Genomic DNA, 15,244 nt, shown 5'->3' with positions numbered 1-15,244 from the left:
CTACAATAGTCAACTTAGACACACATGGACGCTTAGTCTCCTTTTGGTACATGGTCAAATTATAACCCTCATCTCCCTCCCACCAAAAAGCCTTTATCCTCTCTTTCAAATCCCTCCTACCCGCTGTCCCCTTCCCCCTCCCCTGGCCCCTTGCCCCAGTGTGGTCTGGATAGGCCCCACAGGGGCAGGGACAGGGACAGGACGTGGGGCTGTATCTGACAGGAACCTGAGGGGCTGGCCCGGGAGGGGATTGGGGCCCGGCTTCCTGAAGGGAGGATGGGCTAAGGCAGGCACACAGTGCCGGAGAAGATGCCCTCCTGGGCCCTCTTGGTGGTCACCTCCTGCCTCCTCCTGGCTCCCCCAAACCTGGCACAAGTCGCCAGCCAAGGTGAGGTGTGTGGAGGGTGGATCTCACGTATAGCCAGGAAGAGGGAACCCTGGGAGGGATGCAAGTTAGGAGGCTCCCACTGGTCCCCTATCTTTCTCAAACATGCCTGGAAGGACCCAGAGCCCAACTCACCAGCTGTTCCTCAGATGCCTCCTTGCTGGCCTTGGACTCAGAGCCTCTGAACTGTTTTTCTCAAACATTTGAGGACCTCACTTGCTTCTGGGATGAGGAAGAGGCAGCACCCAGTGGAACATACCAGCTGCTGTATGCCTACCCAGGGTATGTGCTGGGCTGTGCCCCACTCCCCTGCACCTGTCCTGTTCCTACCTCAGCTGAGCCCTGCTCCAGTAGCTTTGCCTGCCTTTGGCCCCATAAGAGAATTACTTCAAGTACATGCCTTAAGTAGCCACTTAATGAACTGATATGCTTTGGATAGATCCAGCTCAAGCCCCTACATAACCCCTCATCCAACCTATCGCAGGCACTGAGAAAAAAAGACAGTAATGGAAATAGAAATGGGGCTTGGGGCCAGCCTGGGTCCTGAGGGTGGCTGGGTAGGTAGGATGGACTTTTCCTATGCCCACAGGGAGGAGCCCCGTGCCTGCCCCCTGAGTTCCCAGAGTGTGTCTCCCTTTGGAACTCGATATGTGTGCCAGTTTCCAGCCCAGGATGAAGTTCGTCTCTTCTTCCCACTGCGCCTCTGGGTGAAGAACGTGTTCTTGAATCAGAATCTGACCCAGCGGGTGCTCTTTGTGGATAGTGTGGGTAAGGGCCATCCTCCATCACCCTGGCCCCTCTATTTGCTGCCCCCAGGCTACATCATAGAATCAGACCAGTTAGTACTCTTTCAGGACAACATGCATGCCCTCCATTACTAGACCCCCAGAGACACCTCAAGACACCCTATAATTCCTCCCAGCCTTGGCATCAAGACCTAGACTTCATTTCACATCAGAGATACCCTGGCCCTCCCATCATTAACCAATTCATTTACACACTCATTCAAAAGTGCCAGGAGCTGTGCTAGGTGACAAATATACAGAGATCCCTGCTCTTGAGGAGCACTGAGTCTAACTAACTTGGAAAGAGGTCACTGTTCTCATGAGGAAAGGAGAACAGGACACGGAGTCTCCCGGCGCTGCTCTCCAAGAGAGCCAATCCAGCCTCCAGCACTCCTCTCTACAATCCATGGGCTCAACTGTGGACTGTGGCTTCAGAGAGTTCTGATGTGCCCTATCTTGTCCTCAGGCCTACCAACTCCCCCCAATATCATCAAGGCCATAGGTGGGAGCCAACCAGGGGAACTTCAGATCAGCTGGAAGGCCCCAGCTCCTGAAATCAGTGATTTCCTGAGGCATGAACTCCGCTATGGCCCCAAGGATCCCAGGAACTCCAGTGGTCCCACAGTCATGAAGTTGCTGTCCACAGAAACCTGCTGCCCAGCTCAGCAGAGGCCAAACCCAGCCCCAGCTCTGGACCAGACTCCATGTGCACAGCCCCAACAGGATGGACCAAAGCAGATCTCCCCAACTAGAGAAGTATTCTGGCCTTCTTCCACTCCACTTCCTATCTCCTACCCCAAATTTTGCCCCAAGAAAGGACAGGCCATACTTTGGGGATACTAGATTAGGTTGGTCCTTGGGGAATTAGTACAAACTCTGATTGGTCCTCAGGAACTGTGTCTATTTAGGGATCTTCCACTTTGGATCATTCACACCAACAAAGTTGAGAGCTTCGGGCCTCCAAATTAATGGGGACTTCCCCCAAAACCCCAGAACACCACCTGAAACCCACTGACCTAGCCTCCAGTCTGTGTGCATATCTATCCAGTAAGGAACTGAGCATCTCTCCACAGGCATGCTGTGGGGCTTCAAATATAAGAGATGGAGGCTATCTTGGCTGAGAGGCAGACCTAGATTCTGAGACTGGGATTCTTCTTTCAAGGCTGCGTCTCTGACAGTGATGAGTGGAAGCTGCCTCATCTCAGGGCTCCAGCCTGGGAATTCCTACTGGCTCCAGCTGCGCAGCCAACCTGATGGGGTCTCCCTCCATGGCTCTTGGGGACCCTGGTCCCACCCTGCAACTGTGGACCTGCCTGGAGATGCAGGTGAGTCATAAAGGAATGAGGAGATGAAGAGGAAATAAAAAGGTCTTTAGAGAGGCATGGGCTGGACATGGAAGCTCTGATAACCCTGGTCCTTCCTGATGACCTCAAACTTGCTACAGAGAGAACTATGTTCAGGGAGAAAACAAAGAATAGAAGTAAATGTTCCAAGTTATATATGTAAAGATGACCTGGATATCATATAGAGTAGAAGCCTGTGGGCCCTAATGTGATTTGCTTCTCTGATTCAGTGGAAATTGGACTACAATGCTTTACCCTGGACTTGAAGAATGTTACCTGTCAGTGGCAGCAACAGGACCGTGCTAGCTCCCAAGGCTTCTTCTATCACAGCAGGCCATGGTGCTGTCCCAGAGACAGGTGAGAGTTGAACTACTGGTTGAGCTTGATGTCATGGGAGAAAGGCACAATCTTGCCAAAAGAAGGGAGAGGTTGTTCTTGGTCCTCTCACTCCCCTCCCTGTCCCAAAACCAAATGGCCTCCATGCTCTCATCCTCCAATGGGTGTTTTATCTTCTCAAACTCTCTCCATTCCCACTGGGGATGTCTTGGTTTAGTTCAGTTTTAATCATGTCACCTGGACCACTGCAACAGCCTATATTCTCATTCACCTCCGATTCATCCCCCATGCTGCTGACAGAGTGACCTTTGTTAAACTCAGATTTTGCCTGGCCTTCCCTTATTCAAATATGTACTGCAACTTTTCACTATCTATCAAATCCAATCAAAACGTTGCCTTTTCCTCCCTCTCTAAAACCAATAAACATATCTTCAGGTGAGGATAAAATACTTTCTTCTGACAGAATTCCAGTTGGAAAAGGCTGATCTTGACTATACAGGATCCATGAGGGCGAAATCAGTGTCTATTTTCACTCACCAATGTATTTTCACCTATCACAGTGCCTGGAACATAGTAGGTGTTCAGTAAAAAATTGTTGAATGAATGAATGAATAATGAAACAAAACACTATTCACAGTTTTAATGTATTTTTCCAGTTTTTCTATACATTTATATATGTCTATACATAATACTTAATTTTCAGCATAAATTGCACATATCTGTGTGTATGTTTGTGTGTGTATACTAGTTTATTATATATATAGATATATAGATATATATGATACTTTTTTTCTTTAAAATATGCCTTGGAGATCATTAAAAAATGCAACTCATTGTTTTTAATAACTGCATAGATTTCCAAGTATACAGGTGCCTTGAATGGATTCAAGGGCAACAAAACTGAAGTTATCCTTTCCTCCACCAAAACCTGCTACTCCTCTTATTGTCCTCCATCCTACCATCAGCTCAATTTTTCAGGCCTGAAACATGGCAATTACCCTGGACTTCTGCCATTTCTATACCTTAAAGTCCAATCAGAAATACTTATTTCTACCTCTTCAGTATCTCTTGAATCCATCTATTTCCCTCAACCCCATTGCCACAACCTTATTTTCAGATCCTCATCACTTTGCACATGGAAACCATAAACAGTGTCCTAATAGCTCTCTCCTACTCTACCCTCACAAATCCTCTCCTACAAAATGCAGTTAGATGACCTTCCTAAAGTATAAAGCCAATTGTGACAATTCCCTGTTTAAAATCTTGTAATGTCTCTGTAGTTACTACATGATTGAGTTCAAGCTCCTTAGAAATAAGGCCACAGGGCCATCCATGACCTTGGTCTGCCCTCTCACATTTACCACTCACCACCAGGCCCTCTTGTGCTAAAAGCATTCTACACCACTTCGAATTTCCCCCAAAGCATCATATCTCTTATCTGTGCCCAAGCATGTGCCTCAGATGCCTGTTTGTCCCCTTTGCCTCCTATTTATAGTCCAAGACTCAGTTTAAGCACTGCCTTGTCCAGGAAGTATTCTCTGACCCTCCCATTTTGGGTAAGATCATCCGCCTTGATACTCCCCAACCAGCCTGTGCACAGCACTGAAAAATACCATCTGTTTGTTTTTCTGCCTCTTCCACTGAAATGAGAGCTCCTTGAAGATTACTTCTCTATGTATTCATAGTGCCTAGCACAGTGCCAGGCACACAGTTTCAATAATTTGGTGAATGCATGAGTAAACATAAAATACATAAAATGATAAATAATTTTAGTAATAACTAGCCATTTACGGGTTATAATCAGGAAGGTGACATGACACGATTCATTTGTTTAATAAACAATTATCAAGCACTGTGCCAAGCACAGAGGATAGAATGACAAATAAAACAGAAAAGGTTCCAACATTTGGGGGACTTATATTTTAGTGGGAGAAGAAGAGGGAGTGACAAACAAGAAATAAACAAGGTTATGGGATAGAGGCTAAGTGGGAGGATGGGGCGGGGCTGCTAATTTAGACTGAGTGGTCAGAGAAAGTCTCACCAAGGAGGTGACAAATGAGCTAAAATCTAAGCAGCAAGAAGGAATAAGTCACTGAAAATCTAGAGCCAGAGCAATCTAAGGCAAAGTGAAACGCAAAGACAGTGCGTTTGGCATGACTGCAGCAGGGAAAGAAGGCCCCTGTGAATGAAGGGTGGTAAACTGGTATGAGAATTGTAGAACAAGAAAATGGTGAGGAAGGGAGGAGCTAACGCATATAGAGTACTGAAGGCCCTGGTATGTATGGAGTTTGGATTTTATTCCAAGTGGGATGGGGAGCCATTAAAGGATTTTAAGCGAAAGAGTGACATAATATGATTTACATTTTAAAAAGATATGCTTCTTGCTCAAGCTGGTTTGACTCAGTGAATAGAGTGACAGCCTGCAGACTGAAGGGTTCCAGGTTCGATTCCAGTCAAGGGCACATGCCCGGGTTGTGGGCTCCATCTTTGGGGGTGGGGGGTGGGGGTGGGAGTGTGCAGGAGGCAGCCGATCAATGATTCTCTCTCATCATTGATGTTTCTATCTCTCTCTCCCTCTCCTTTCCTCTCTGACATCAATAAAAATATATATTTTTTAAAAAGATAGGCTTCTTGCCCTAACTGGTTTGGCTCAGTGGATAGAGCATTGGCCTGCGGACTGAAGGGTCCCAGGTTCGATTTCAGTCAAGGGCATGTACCTTGGTTGCGGGCACATCCCCAGTAGGGGGTGTGCAGGAGGCGGCTGATTGATGTTTCTCTCTCATCGATATTTCTAACTCTCTTTCCCTCTCCCTTCCTCTCTGTAAAAAGTCAATAAAATATGTAAAAAAATATTATCTAAAAAAAAAAAAGATGGCTTCTTTGTGAAATTATAAAGAGGTGAGAATAAAAGCAGGATCACCAGTTAAACATGCATTAATCCAGGCAAGAGATAATGGTGGTTGCATCTAATATGGCAGTGGTCAAGATAAAAATAAATGGGCAGATCTGTGATATATTCTGGACATTATCAGATCACCATTTTGGAAGCAAATTCTGGTAGCTGTGTGGAGGACAAATTGAAGGAAGTGGCAAAAATGGAGGTGGAAAAGCCAGTTAGGAGGTTGTTGTAATAATCTAATAGTAAAATAACATATAGAGGTGACTAAGAGAACTGCTATATGAGAACAAATTTTTGTTGTTGTTGTTAATCCTCACAGGAAGGTATTTTTTCCATTGATTTTAGGGAGTGGTAGGGAGTGGGAGATAGGAGAAAGAGAAACATTGATGTGAGAGAGCCACATCAATTGGTTGCCTTCCACACGTGCCCCAAATGGTTATGAGAAACCTGCATCCCAGGTATGTGCCCTTAACTGGAATTGAACCTGCAACCCTTCGGTTCTCAGGCTGACACTCTAACCACTGAGCCCACCATCCAGGGTTGAAAACAGATTTAAAACATAGGATGTTTTTCTGCAGAATGATGACGGTTTTAACCTTTGAAACAATCCTGTGAAATAGGTATTATTAACCCATTTTACAAATGAGGAAATTGGGACAGAGATAAACCAAATAATTTGCCCAGTTATATACCAACAAGCCAAGACCTGAACGCTATACAGCCCATGCTATTTTCATGTATCATCTAGCTCCTTTCTTAAGAGGAAGAGGCGCCCTAACTGGTTTGGCTCAGTGGATAGAGCGTTGGCCTGCAGACTGAAGGATCCCAGGTTCGATTCTGATCAAGGGCATGTACCTTGGTTTCAGGCACATCCCCAGTGGGGAGTGTGTAGGAGGCAGCTGAACCAATGTTTCTCTCTCGTTGATGTTTCTAACTCTATCCCTCTCCATTCCTCTCTGTAAAAAATATTAAAAAAAAAAAAAAAAAAAAAAGAGGAAGAGGCTGGGGGCACCAAAGCAAACGTCAGAAAACAAAACATTATGGCGTGAAGACAGAGCAAGCCCTGGAGGCCCATCCAAGAGAGGAGTTAGATTATAATCCATGCAGGGCATAGCCCCTGTGGGATGGAGAATATCAGGATTAGTTTCTGAGGCAGGCCTAATTCAATGGTTCTATGTGGCTGATTCTTAGAGACCCCATCTGGGAGAAGTGTGAAGAGGAGGAGAAAAATCCAGGATTACAGCCCTCCCAGGTCTCCCGCTGCCACTTCAAGTCACGAAATGACAGTGTTATCCACATCCTTGTGGAGGTGACCACAGCCCAGGGTGCTTTTCACAGCTACCTGGGCTCCCCTTTCTGGATCCACCAGGCCGGTAAGAACTTTCTTCCTTTCTGCTCCCACACAGCCCCTCCCCCACTGCATCTGACCCTGTGCCCAGAATCACCAACTTTTGACACTTCTGACCCATGGCCCTGGTGGCATGATGTCCCATGCACAGAAGGGCTTAGGCCAGTCCCTGATGACATCCCTGTAGTGCGCATCTCCACTCCAAACTTGCACTGGAGGGAGGTCTCCAGCGGGCAGCTGGAATTGAAATGGCAGCACCCATCATCCTGGGCAGCCCAAGAGATCTGCTATCAGCTGCGATACACAGGAGAAGGCCATCAGGACTGGAAGGTAAGGTCAAGGAACAAATGCCCACAGACCTCACCATACAGGGTATTCCTGAGTTTCATCATGCCTGTTATCAGGGGTGAGGGCATCCGTGTGTCCATGTCTAGGCTTGCATATCTGTGTTTATATGATTCAACTGGTATCTTCTCTTTGGCATCTGATACTGCTGACTACTCCCATTTAATATTTTCTCTTCCCTTTGCTGCTGGGATACCTGTCTCTCCTGATTCTCATGCTATCTATCGGCCCAAACCTTCTCATCCTCCTTTCCTGGCTCTTCCTTTTCCACCCTTCCTTGATATGTTGTGCTTCCTACAGGCCCATCCCAGACTCTTTTCTAGATAAACGTAGTATGCGCTTTCCTTAGGTGACTGCTTCAACTCCATGGTTTTAACAACCTTATTTTAACCACCCCAGACTTATCATATGGGAATAAACTTCTACCACAGGCAAATTACTTAAACATTTGAAGTCCCACTTTTCTTATTGGTGAAATGAGAATAAATATATCTACCTTCCAGAGTTACAGTAAAGATTAACTATATAAATATCTAGCACACTGTCTGGCAGATAGAAGGTACTCATATACATTAGTTAAATCTTAGTTTCTTTCTCTACTTTTATTCGTATTTACCACCTACACAGTATATACAACTTCTTACCAGATAGATCTACCTAAAGCCCCCAGAGGCATTTCAGACTCATACAGTAGTCCCCCCTTATCTGTGGGAGATACATTCAAAGACCCCTAGTAGAGTACTAAATCCATGGACAGTACTGAAGCATATATATACTATGTTTTTTCCTATAAACACATACATACACTTTATGGTTTCTCTTTGACATATCCAAATTACCAGCATCACTACTCTTGCACTTTGGGACTATTAAGAAAAATAAGGGTTACTTGAACACAAGCATTGTAATACCTTGACAGCTACATAGGGACTATCAGGCAGGACAAAGGGATGATTCGCATCTTGGGTGAGATGGAGCAGGATGGTGTGAGCTCTCATCATGCTACTCAGAATGGCAGGCATTTAAAAACTTACAAATTAGCCCCAGCCAGTTTGGCTCAGCGGATAGAGCTTCAACCTTCGGACCAAAGGGCCCCGGGTTTGATTACAGTCAAGGGCACGTACCTTGGTTGCAGGCTCCTCCCCGGCCCAGGCCCTGGTTAGGGTTTGTGCAGGAGGCAACCAATCGATGTGTTTCTCTCACATCGCTGTTTCTCTGTCTTTCCCTCTCTCTCCCACTCGCCCTAAAAACCAACAGAAAAATATCCTCAGGTGAGCATTAACAACAACAAATAAAAATAAAAATATATAAAACAGCCTGAGGGAAGCCACTACAGTTAGGTACATTTAAAAAAATAAAAACTTACAAACTATTTATTTCTGTAATTTTTTCATTTAATATTTTTAGAACATGATTGACTAGGTAACTGAAACCATGCAGAGTGAGACCATGAATAAGGAGGGACTACTATATATCCCAAATTTAACTCATCTACAGTAAAGCACGCAAATATTTTTAAGTATGCAGTTGATTAATTTATACATGTCTATACATCCATGTAACCATTATCCAGACCACAATATGTTATTTCTAGCACCCCGGAAGCCCCTCATACCTCTACAGTCACACACCTCCCTTCCAAGGTAACCACTATTCCAACATTACTATTGATAAGTTTGACTATTGTTGAACTTGATAAAATGGAACCATATAGTATTTCTTCCTCAAACTTATTTCTCCTCTGTACCCTGTCTCTGACAATGGCACCACCACTTACCCAGTTACCCAAGCTTGGAATCCTCCTTGATTCTTCTTCTTTTTACCTTGTCTCTTCCCCCTAATTATTAACAAGTTGAATGTATTGTACTAACAGTCCTCCAATCCCTCCTACCACTGCCTTAGCCTCATCTTTGACTGTCCAGCTTGCCTACTGAACTACTCTGTAGTCCCCAATCAATCAACTCAGGCAGTACCAAATGCTCCTTTGTGCTTCTGGTGCCTTACTTATATCATTACTAGTGACCCAGTGCACAAAATTCATGCACATTAAAAGGGGATTAATTATAGGAAATAATTTAATATTGCTATTTGCCCTTTTTCTATAATAGAAGTGTCAGAGATGAAAGAAAATTAGTAAAATGTATATGAAAACCTTCCTCCTGTCAGAGTCTGGGGCACACCACGGGATCCAGAGTCAAGTCCCCACCCACCCACATGCACCTCAAAATCGCGTGAGACCCAGACCCGGCTGGCCCCCCCCCCCCCATTGGGCTAGATCCAGACCTGGCCAGTCCCACCCTTGTCAAGCTCTGCTGGGCAGGGGGAGTAGCCTCAGATCCCCTGGCCCAGCGCCAGGTCCGGGGGCATGGCCTGAGGTCCCCCAGCCCAGACCGGGGTGGGGGGCGTGCCTTGAGGTCCTCCATCAAGCCCCACCAGGTGGGGGACACAGCCTGAGATCCCCTGTCAAGCCCCGCTGGGTGGGGGGCATAGCCTGAGGTCCCCCGTCAAGCCCTTCAGGTCCCCCAGCCCAGCACCAGAATGGGGGGGCGCAGCCTCAGGTCCCCCATCAAGCCCCACTGGGTGGGGGGCACAGCCTGAGGTCCCCTGTCAAGCCCCACTGGGTGGGGGTTGGGGCCTGAGGTCCCCCAGCCTGGCATTGGGATGCGGGGAGCAGCCTGAGGTCCCCTAGCCCAGCACCAGGATGGAAAGCGTACCTTGAGGTCCCCCATCAAGCCCTGCCGGGAGGCGGGGGTAGCCTCAGGTCCCCTGGCCTGGCACTGGGGCACGGGGTGCAGTCTGAGGTCCCCCAGCCAGACGCCAGGGTGGGGGGACACAGCCTGAGGTCCCCTGTCAAGCCCCACTGGGGCGGGGGAGGGCATAGCCTCAGGTCCCTACTGATTGCTCATTAAGGCTCCTTACGGGAACTTGGCCTCAGCTGTGGGTGCAGCCATCTTTGTGACAGAGTGATGGTCAATTAGCATATTCCCTCTTTATTAGATACGATTTATTAGATAGGATTATAGCACTAATTACTCGTAATTATTTACTTGTTTGCATGTCTTCCTTAGTAGACATGCAAGGGACCATGTTTCATTTACCTTCTTCCCCAGTGCTAGCCCAATACTTGGCATATCACAAGCAGTTCATAAAAGCTTGCTAGATGATTAAGGTAATAAAGTTTCCCTGCTTGTGCACAGGATACTTGTACCCTCTCCTTAGAATCTGTCCTTGCAACCCCAACACTAGCATAATTCTGGCATCCTCTGCTGAATGCGTGTGACTTGCAAAGGGTCCTTAGTATTTGAATGTCTGGGATTTCATTGTTTCTGGCAGGTCATGTGTCCCAGTCAGTGTGCGTGCACCAGGGTCTCGTTCAGGGGTATCGTATGTATTTGTGTCAGGATGAGTAGTTCTCCATGCAGATGAGGTCTGTGTGTCAGGATGTCAGGGTGCGCTTCTCTCGAGGTGGGCTTGCCTCAGACATAGTGAGGCCGCAGGAATGGGGAGATGTTCTGTCTTTAAGTTTCCGCAGGGATGCGTGTTTCCTGTCAGTGAGGCATTTTGAAGGGATCCCCTGGGTTTCAAAATGGTAGGGTTTTGGACCAACAAATGCCGATCTCTTAAGGACCGGATGCCCGCCCATCCGCACCTGAAGCGTAACCGCCTTCTCACTTCTCCTCTGCGCAGGTGCTGGAGCCGCCTCTGGGGGCCCAGGGAGAGACCTTGGAGCTGCGCCCGCGCTCCAGCTACCAGTTACAGCTGCGCGCCAGGCTCCATGGCCCCACCTACCAAGGCCCCTGGAGCGCCTGGTCCGCCCCAGTGAGGGTAGAGACCGCCTCGGAGACCGGTGAGGGCCCCCCCCCCCCCCCCCCGGGCAAAGGCGGTCTGCGGCTGCGCAATTGGAGGGGCGCCCGCACAGCGCACGCACCGCGCCTGAGTCGACGAGGGGCGGGGCCAGGGCGGAGTTGGTCGGGCCTGGGGGCGGGGCTCCGGCCAGGGGTGGCGGAGTCTGACTTTTTTCATCCCTGTAGCCTGGATTTCTCTGGTGACCGCTCTGCTCCTGGTGCTGGGCCTCAGCACGCTCCTGGGCCTGCTGCTGCTGAGGTGGCAGTTTCCTGCGCACTACAGGTACCGCCCCGGTCAGGCCGGAGACGGGCCGTGGTCAGGGCGGGGCCGGAGGCCTCGAAATAAGCATTCCAAGCTCTTTGACACCCACTTTCTGGACAACTGCAAGTCCACACCTGTGGCTTCAGCCGCTTCCTGCAGGTCTCCCCTGGGAGTCGCACTGCTTCCTAACACTCTTAACATGCCCACTGTACTGGACACCTCACACTGCCCCACCTCCTGACTCCTCATCTCAAGAACAAAGCTACTGTCCACCTGTCACCCGAGCCAAAACACTTAGGTGCCTCCCTCCTCCTTATCCAGTCTAATCTGGTCTGGTCATTCCACCTCCTAAACCTCGCTCAAACAATGGCTCCTTTTCTCTAGCCCTACATACACTACCCGACTCGCTGAAACAGAGCCTCTTCTCCCCCCAATTTGTCTCACCCAACCATTCTTTCTAAAATGCACACATGAATTTATCACGTACCTCTTTAAATCTCTGTATAGCTCCCCAGGATAGAGTTCAGATTCTAGAATGACAAGCAAAGCTCCGCCGGATCTGGCCCCTGCCAGCATTTCCATCTTCTTCCACCCTGTTCATCAGTCTTGCCAAACTGTTGATGATTTCCTCCACAAGTCAAGTGGTTTTATTTCTCAGTGCCTTTGCACATAATGTACCCTCTATCTGGAATATCCTCCATGGATGACTAATACCCATTTGTCTTTAAATAACTTTCTTCACCAACTCCTTGGAAACCTTTCCTAGTCCTCCCCTATTTGCTACTCTCTTCGTACCCCTGTACAGACTTCTATCATAGCACCAGTAGCATTTTACTACATTTATTTTATTATGTCTTCCCTATATCTTATTTGGTTATCTTTAAATCCTCAGTACAGTGTATGCCAAATAGCACACCCTTAAATAAATGTTATTAATAAATGACTTATTTATGTGGGAAGACTAAGGTTAAGGAGAAATGTCATTGGAAGTTATAAACAGAAAAAAATAGAATTCATACCACCTCAGTCTTTCAGTTGGTAACATCTTTTAATTCTTGAAGACTCAGGTCAGAAAGCAAGTCCTCTAGGCAGCTTCTTTTGATGGTCCTAAGCTATCATCTCTCTTTGAACATGCCTGTCTTTGAACTTTTAATATGCAGGTGGGAATGTAGCCTCTATGCAGGTAGCCAGATCCAACAAAAAAGGGGAAAAGGAGGAGGTGGTGCTGCTGAACCAGACATACTCAGCCACTTTTCCCCAGTTTACCAGATAACTCACTCCTTCTCCCCTGGAGAGATATGCGTGAGGTTCACAGAAGAGGCCTGAAATGTTGTTCAGCTAAAGTCCCTCCATGTGGAAATATGAACCTAAAGAATTGGAAGTTCCCCAACATACCTTAAGCCATACTCTTCCCAGATAGATCACCTTCCCCAGTAACTTAATAATAAGCCCCACTGGCTCTCTTCATTCATTCATTAAGCTAATTACCTGAGCACCTATTATGGGCCACACACTGTTCTGCACACTGGAAATACAGAAGTGAGCAAATACACAAACTCTTTGCTCTCATGGAGCTTACATTCTTCTAATGGGGTGAGACAAAAACAAATAGATACAATAACAATAAATACATAATAAGTCAAGTGTTATAAAGAAAAATAAAGCAGAGCAGAAGATAAAGTAATGGGGAAGAGAGGTGGTACTGTCTTAGACAGGGTAGTCAGGGAAGACCTCTTTGTCAGGATGGCATTTGAACAGAGACCTAAATGAAGCGAGGGAATAAAGTGAGTGTTCCAGACAGAGCAAAAAGGAAGTGCAAAGGCCCTGAAGCAGAATGTTTGAGGACACTCTGTACCACTCCTTTTTTTAATCTCCCCACCACTAACTTCCCTCCCCCACCTGAGGTTTCCTTTGTACCTATGCTCTTACTTTTATTACCTTGACTACACTCTTACCTCTCCAAGCTTTACTCGCCCACCTCAGAGCCTCCCCCACTGCCCCACCTCAATGTTCTCCTCCCTCCCATCTCACTCCCATAACTCAGTCTCCTTTTTACCTTCTCTCCCAGGAGCCTGAGGCATGCCCTGTGGCCCTCACTTCCAGACCTGCACCGGGTCCTAGGCCAGTACCTTAGGGATACTGCAGCCCTGAGTCCGGTGAGTGCACTCCCCTCCCTACTACTCACCACAAGTCCTACAAGGAGCTGGATCCTTGCACACACAACTTTTCCAAGGCCATTGCCTACCAGTATTCCATCGCCCTGGGCCTACCCCAAGCCAAACCCTCCTTCCTACACAATCTGTGTCTTCTCGCACAGGACCTGCTAATCCAGCCCCCCTTTCCTCTCATCTCTCCCAGCCCAAGGCTGCAGTCTCAGATGTCTATGAAGAAGTGGAACCCAGCCTCCTTGAAATTCTACCTAAGTCCTCAGAGAAGACTCCCTTGCCCCTGTGTTCCTCCCAGACCCAGATGGACTACCGAGGATTGCAGCCCTCTTGCCTGGGGACCATGCCCCTCTGCATTTCCAGTGTGCACCTGCCCACGGCTGAGTCCGGATCCTACTGCACCACTCACATTGCCAACCATTCCTACTTACCATTGACCTGTTGGCAGGCTCCTCACTCCCAGTACCCTGGACAGATCCAAACCCTCTAGACCTTTCTTCCCACCCTCTCTACCTACCCCACCCCACCCCCACACCATACACACCTCAGACCTCATTTCCACCCTCTTTGTTGACCCTTGTAGCTGGGTTTCACAACACTGATCTTGCAGTACTGCTGATGACATAAATCCAGAAGCCTCTTTCCTCAGGCAAGGCTCATTTATTTGATTAAGCTCTAATGTCCACCTTCTTTCTCTCACCCCTTTAATGCCACACTTCCCCACTTTGCATTTGCTTTTTGGACTACTTCCATTAGTTCTTCTACTACAAATTTGCTAATGAAACTGCCCAGGCAAAGTTCATCTCAGACTTTCTAATTGCAAGATCCAGTAGGATCTTGTTAACCCTCCGTTTATCTCATCTCTCTGCGGCATTTGTCACAGTGACTACTTGTTTCTCCTTTAAATTCTCTCCTACCTTGGCTTCTATGACATCACGGTCTCTCCTGGTTTTGCTCCTCCAGTAGTTAACAAACTCTGGAGTCAGCACTGAGTTCAATTCCTGTCATTCCACTTACTAGCTGTGGCCAAATAAAGTCTTTGAGCCTTAGTTTCTCGTCTATAAAACAGGGGTAATGGAACCCTACAGAGTTGTGAAGAGGATTAAGTGAGATAATCTAAGCACAGTGCCTAGGATATAGTGTTTAATATAGCTGAATGGTCATAATTATTCTTTTTTGTTCTCTTATCCTGGCATCTCTTCTACTCCTTAATTATAGCAGTCTCTCAAGAGTCCATTCTTTTTATTTCTTTTTTGTTTTAGTTAATCCTCACCCAAGGATATTTTTCCATTGATCTTTTAGAGAGAATGGATGAGAGAGGGAAAGACAGAGAGAAACACATCGATTGGTTGCCTCCTGCAAATGCCCCAACCAGGGCCTGAGCCAAAGGAGGAGCCTGCAACCAAGCTTCGTGCCCTTGACCAGAATCAAACCCGGGACCCTTTGGTCCACAGGCTGACACTCTATCCACTGGGCCAAACTGGTTAGGGCTCAAGAGTCCATTCTAACAGTCTCCAATTCCATCCATTTT

At 47.3% G+C, this 15,244-nt stretch overlaps 1 protein-coding gene across 2 annotated transcripts; it reads left to right on the top strand.

Moving 5' to 3' along the window:
* Positions 1-309: 309 nt before the first annotated feature.
* MPL (MPL proto-oncogene, thrombopoietin receptor) lies at positions 310-14,203 on the top strand (the record flags this gene model as incomplete). 2 transcript variants are annotated; one of them, XM_080655601.1, is made up of 12 exons in its annotated part: positions 310-388; positions 535-667; positions 975-1,153; positions 1,637-1,926; positions 2,333-2,495; positions 2,744-2,870; positions 6,940-7,121; positions 7,284-7,426; positions 11,129-11,288; positions 11,473-11,569; positions 13,617-13,704; positions 13,907-14,203. In XM_080655601.1, the coding sequence occupies 12 exons, from the start codon at positions 310-312 to the stop codon at positions 14,201-14,203; spliced, it is 1,938 nt and encodes a 645-aa protein (XP_080511727.1). The 2 variants fall into 2 exon arrangements, with proteins under 2 accessions (XP_080511727.1, XP_080511728.1); XM_080655602.1 differs by lacking the exons at positions 11,129-11,288; positions 11,473-11,569; positions 13,907-14,203 and having other exon boundaries at positions 13,617-13,682.
* Between the last annotated feature and the right edge of the window lie 1,041 nt (positions 14,204-15,244).

Source organism: Plecotus auritus (genome assembly GCF_963455305.1).
Source record: "Plecotus auritus genome assembly, chromosome: 2".
NCBI classification, from domain to species: domain Eukaryota; kingdom Metazoa; phylum Chordata; class Mammalia; order Chiroptera; family Vespertilionidae; genus Plecotus; species Plecotus auritus.
This window is presented reverse-complemented; position numbering and strand designations above follow the sequence as displayed.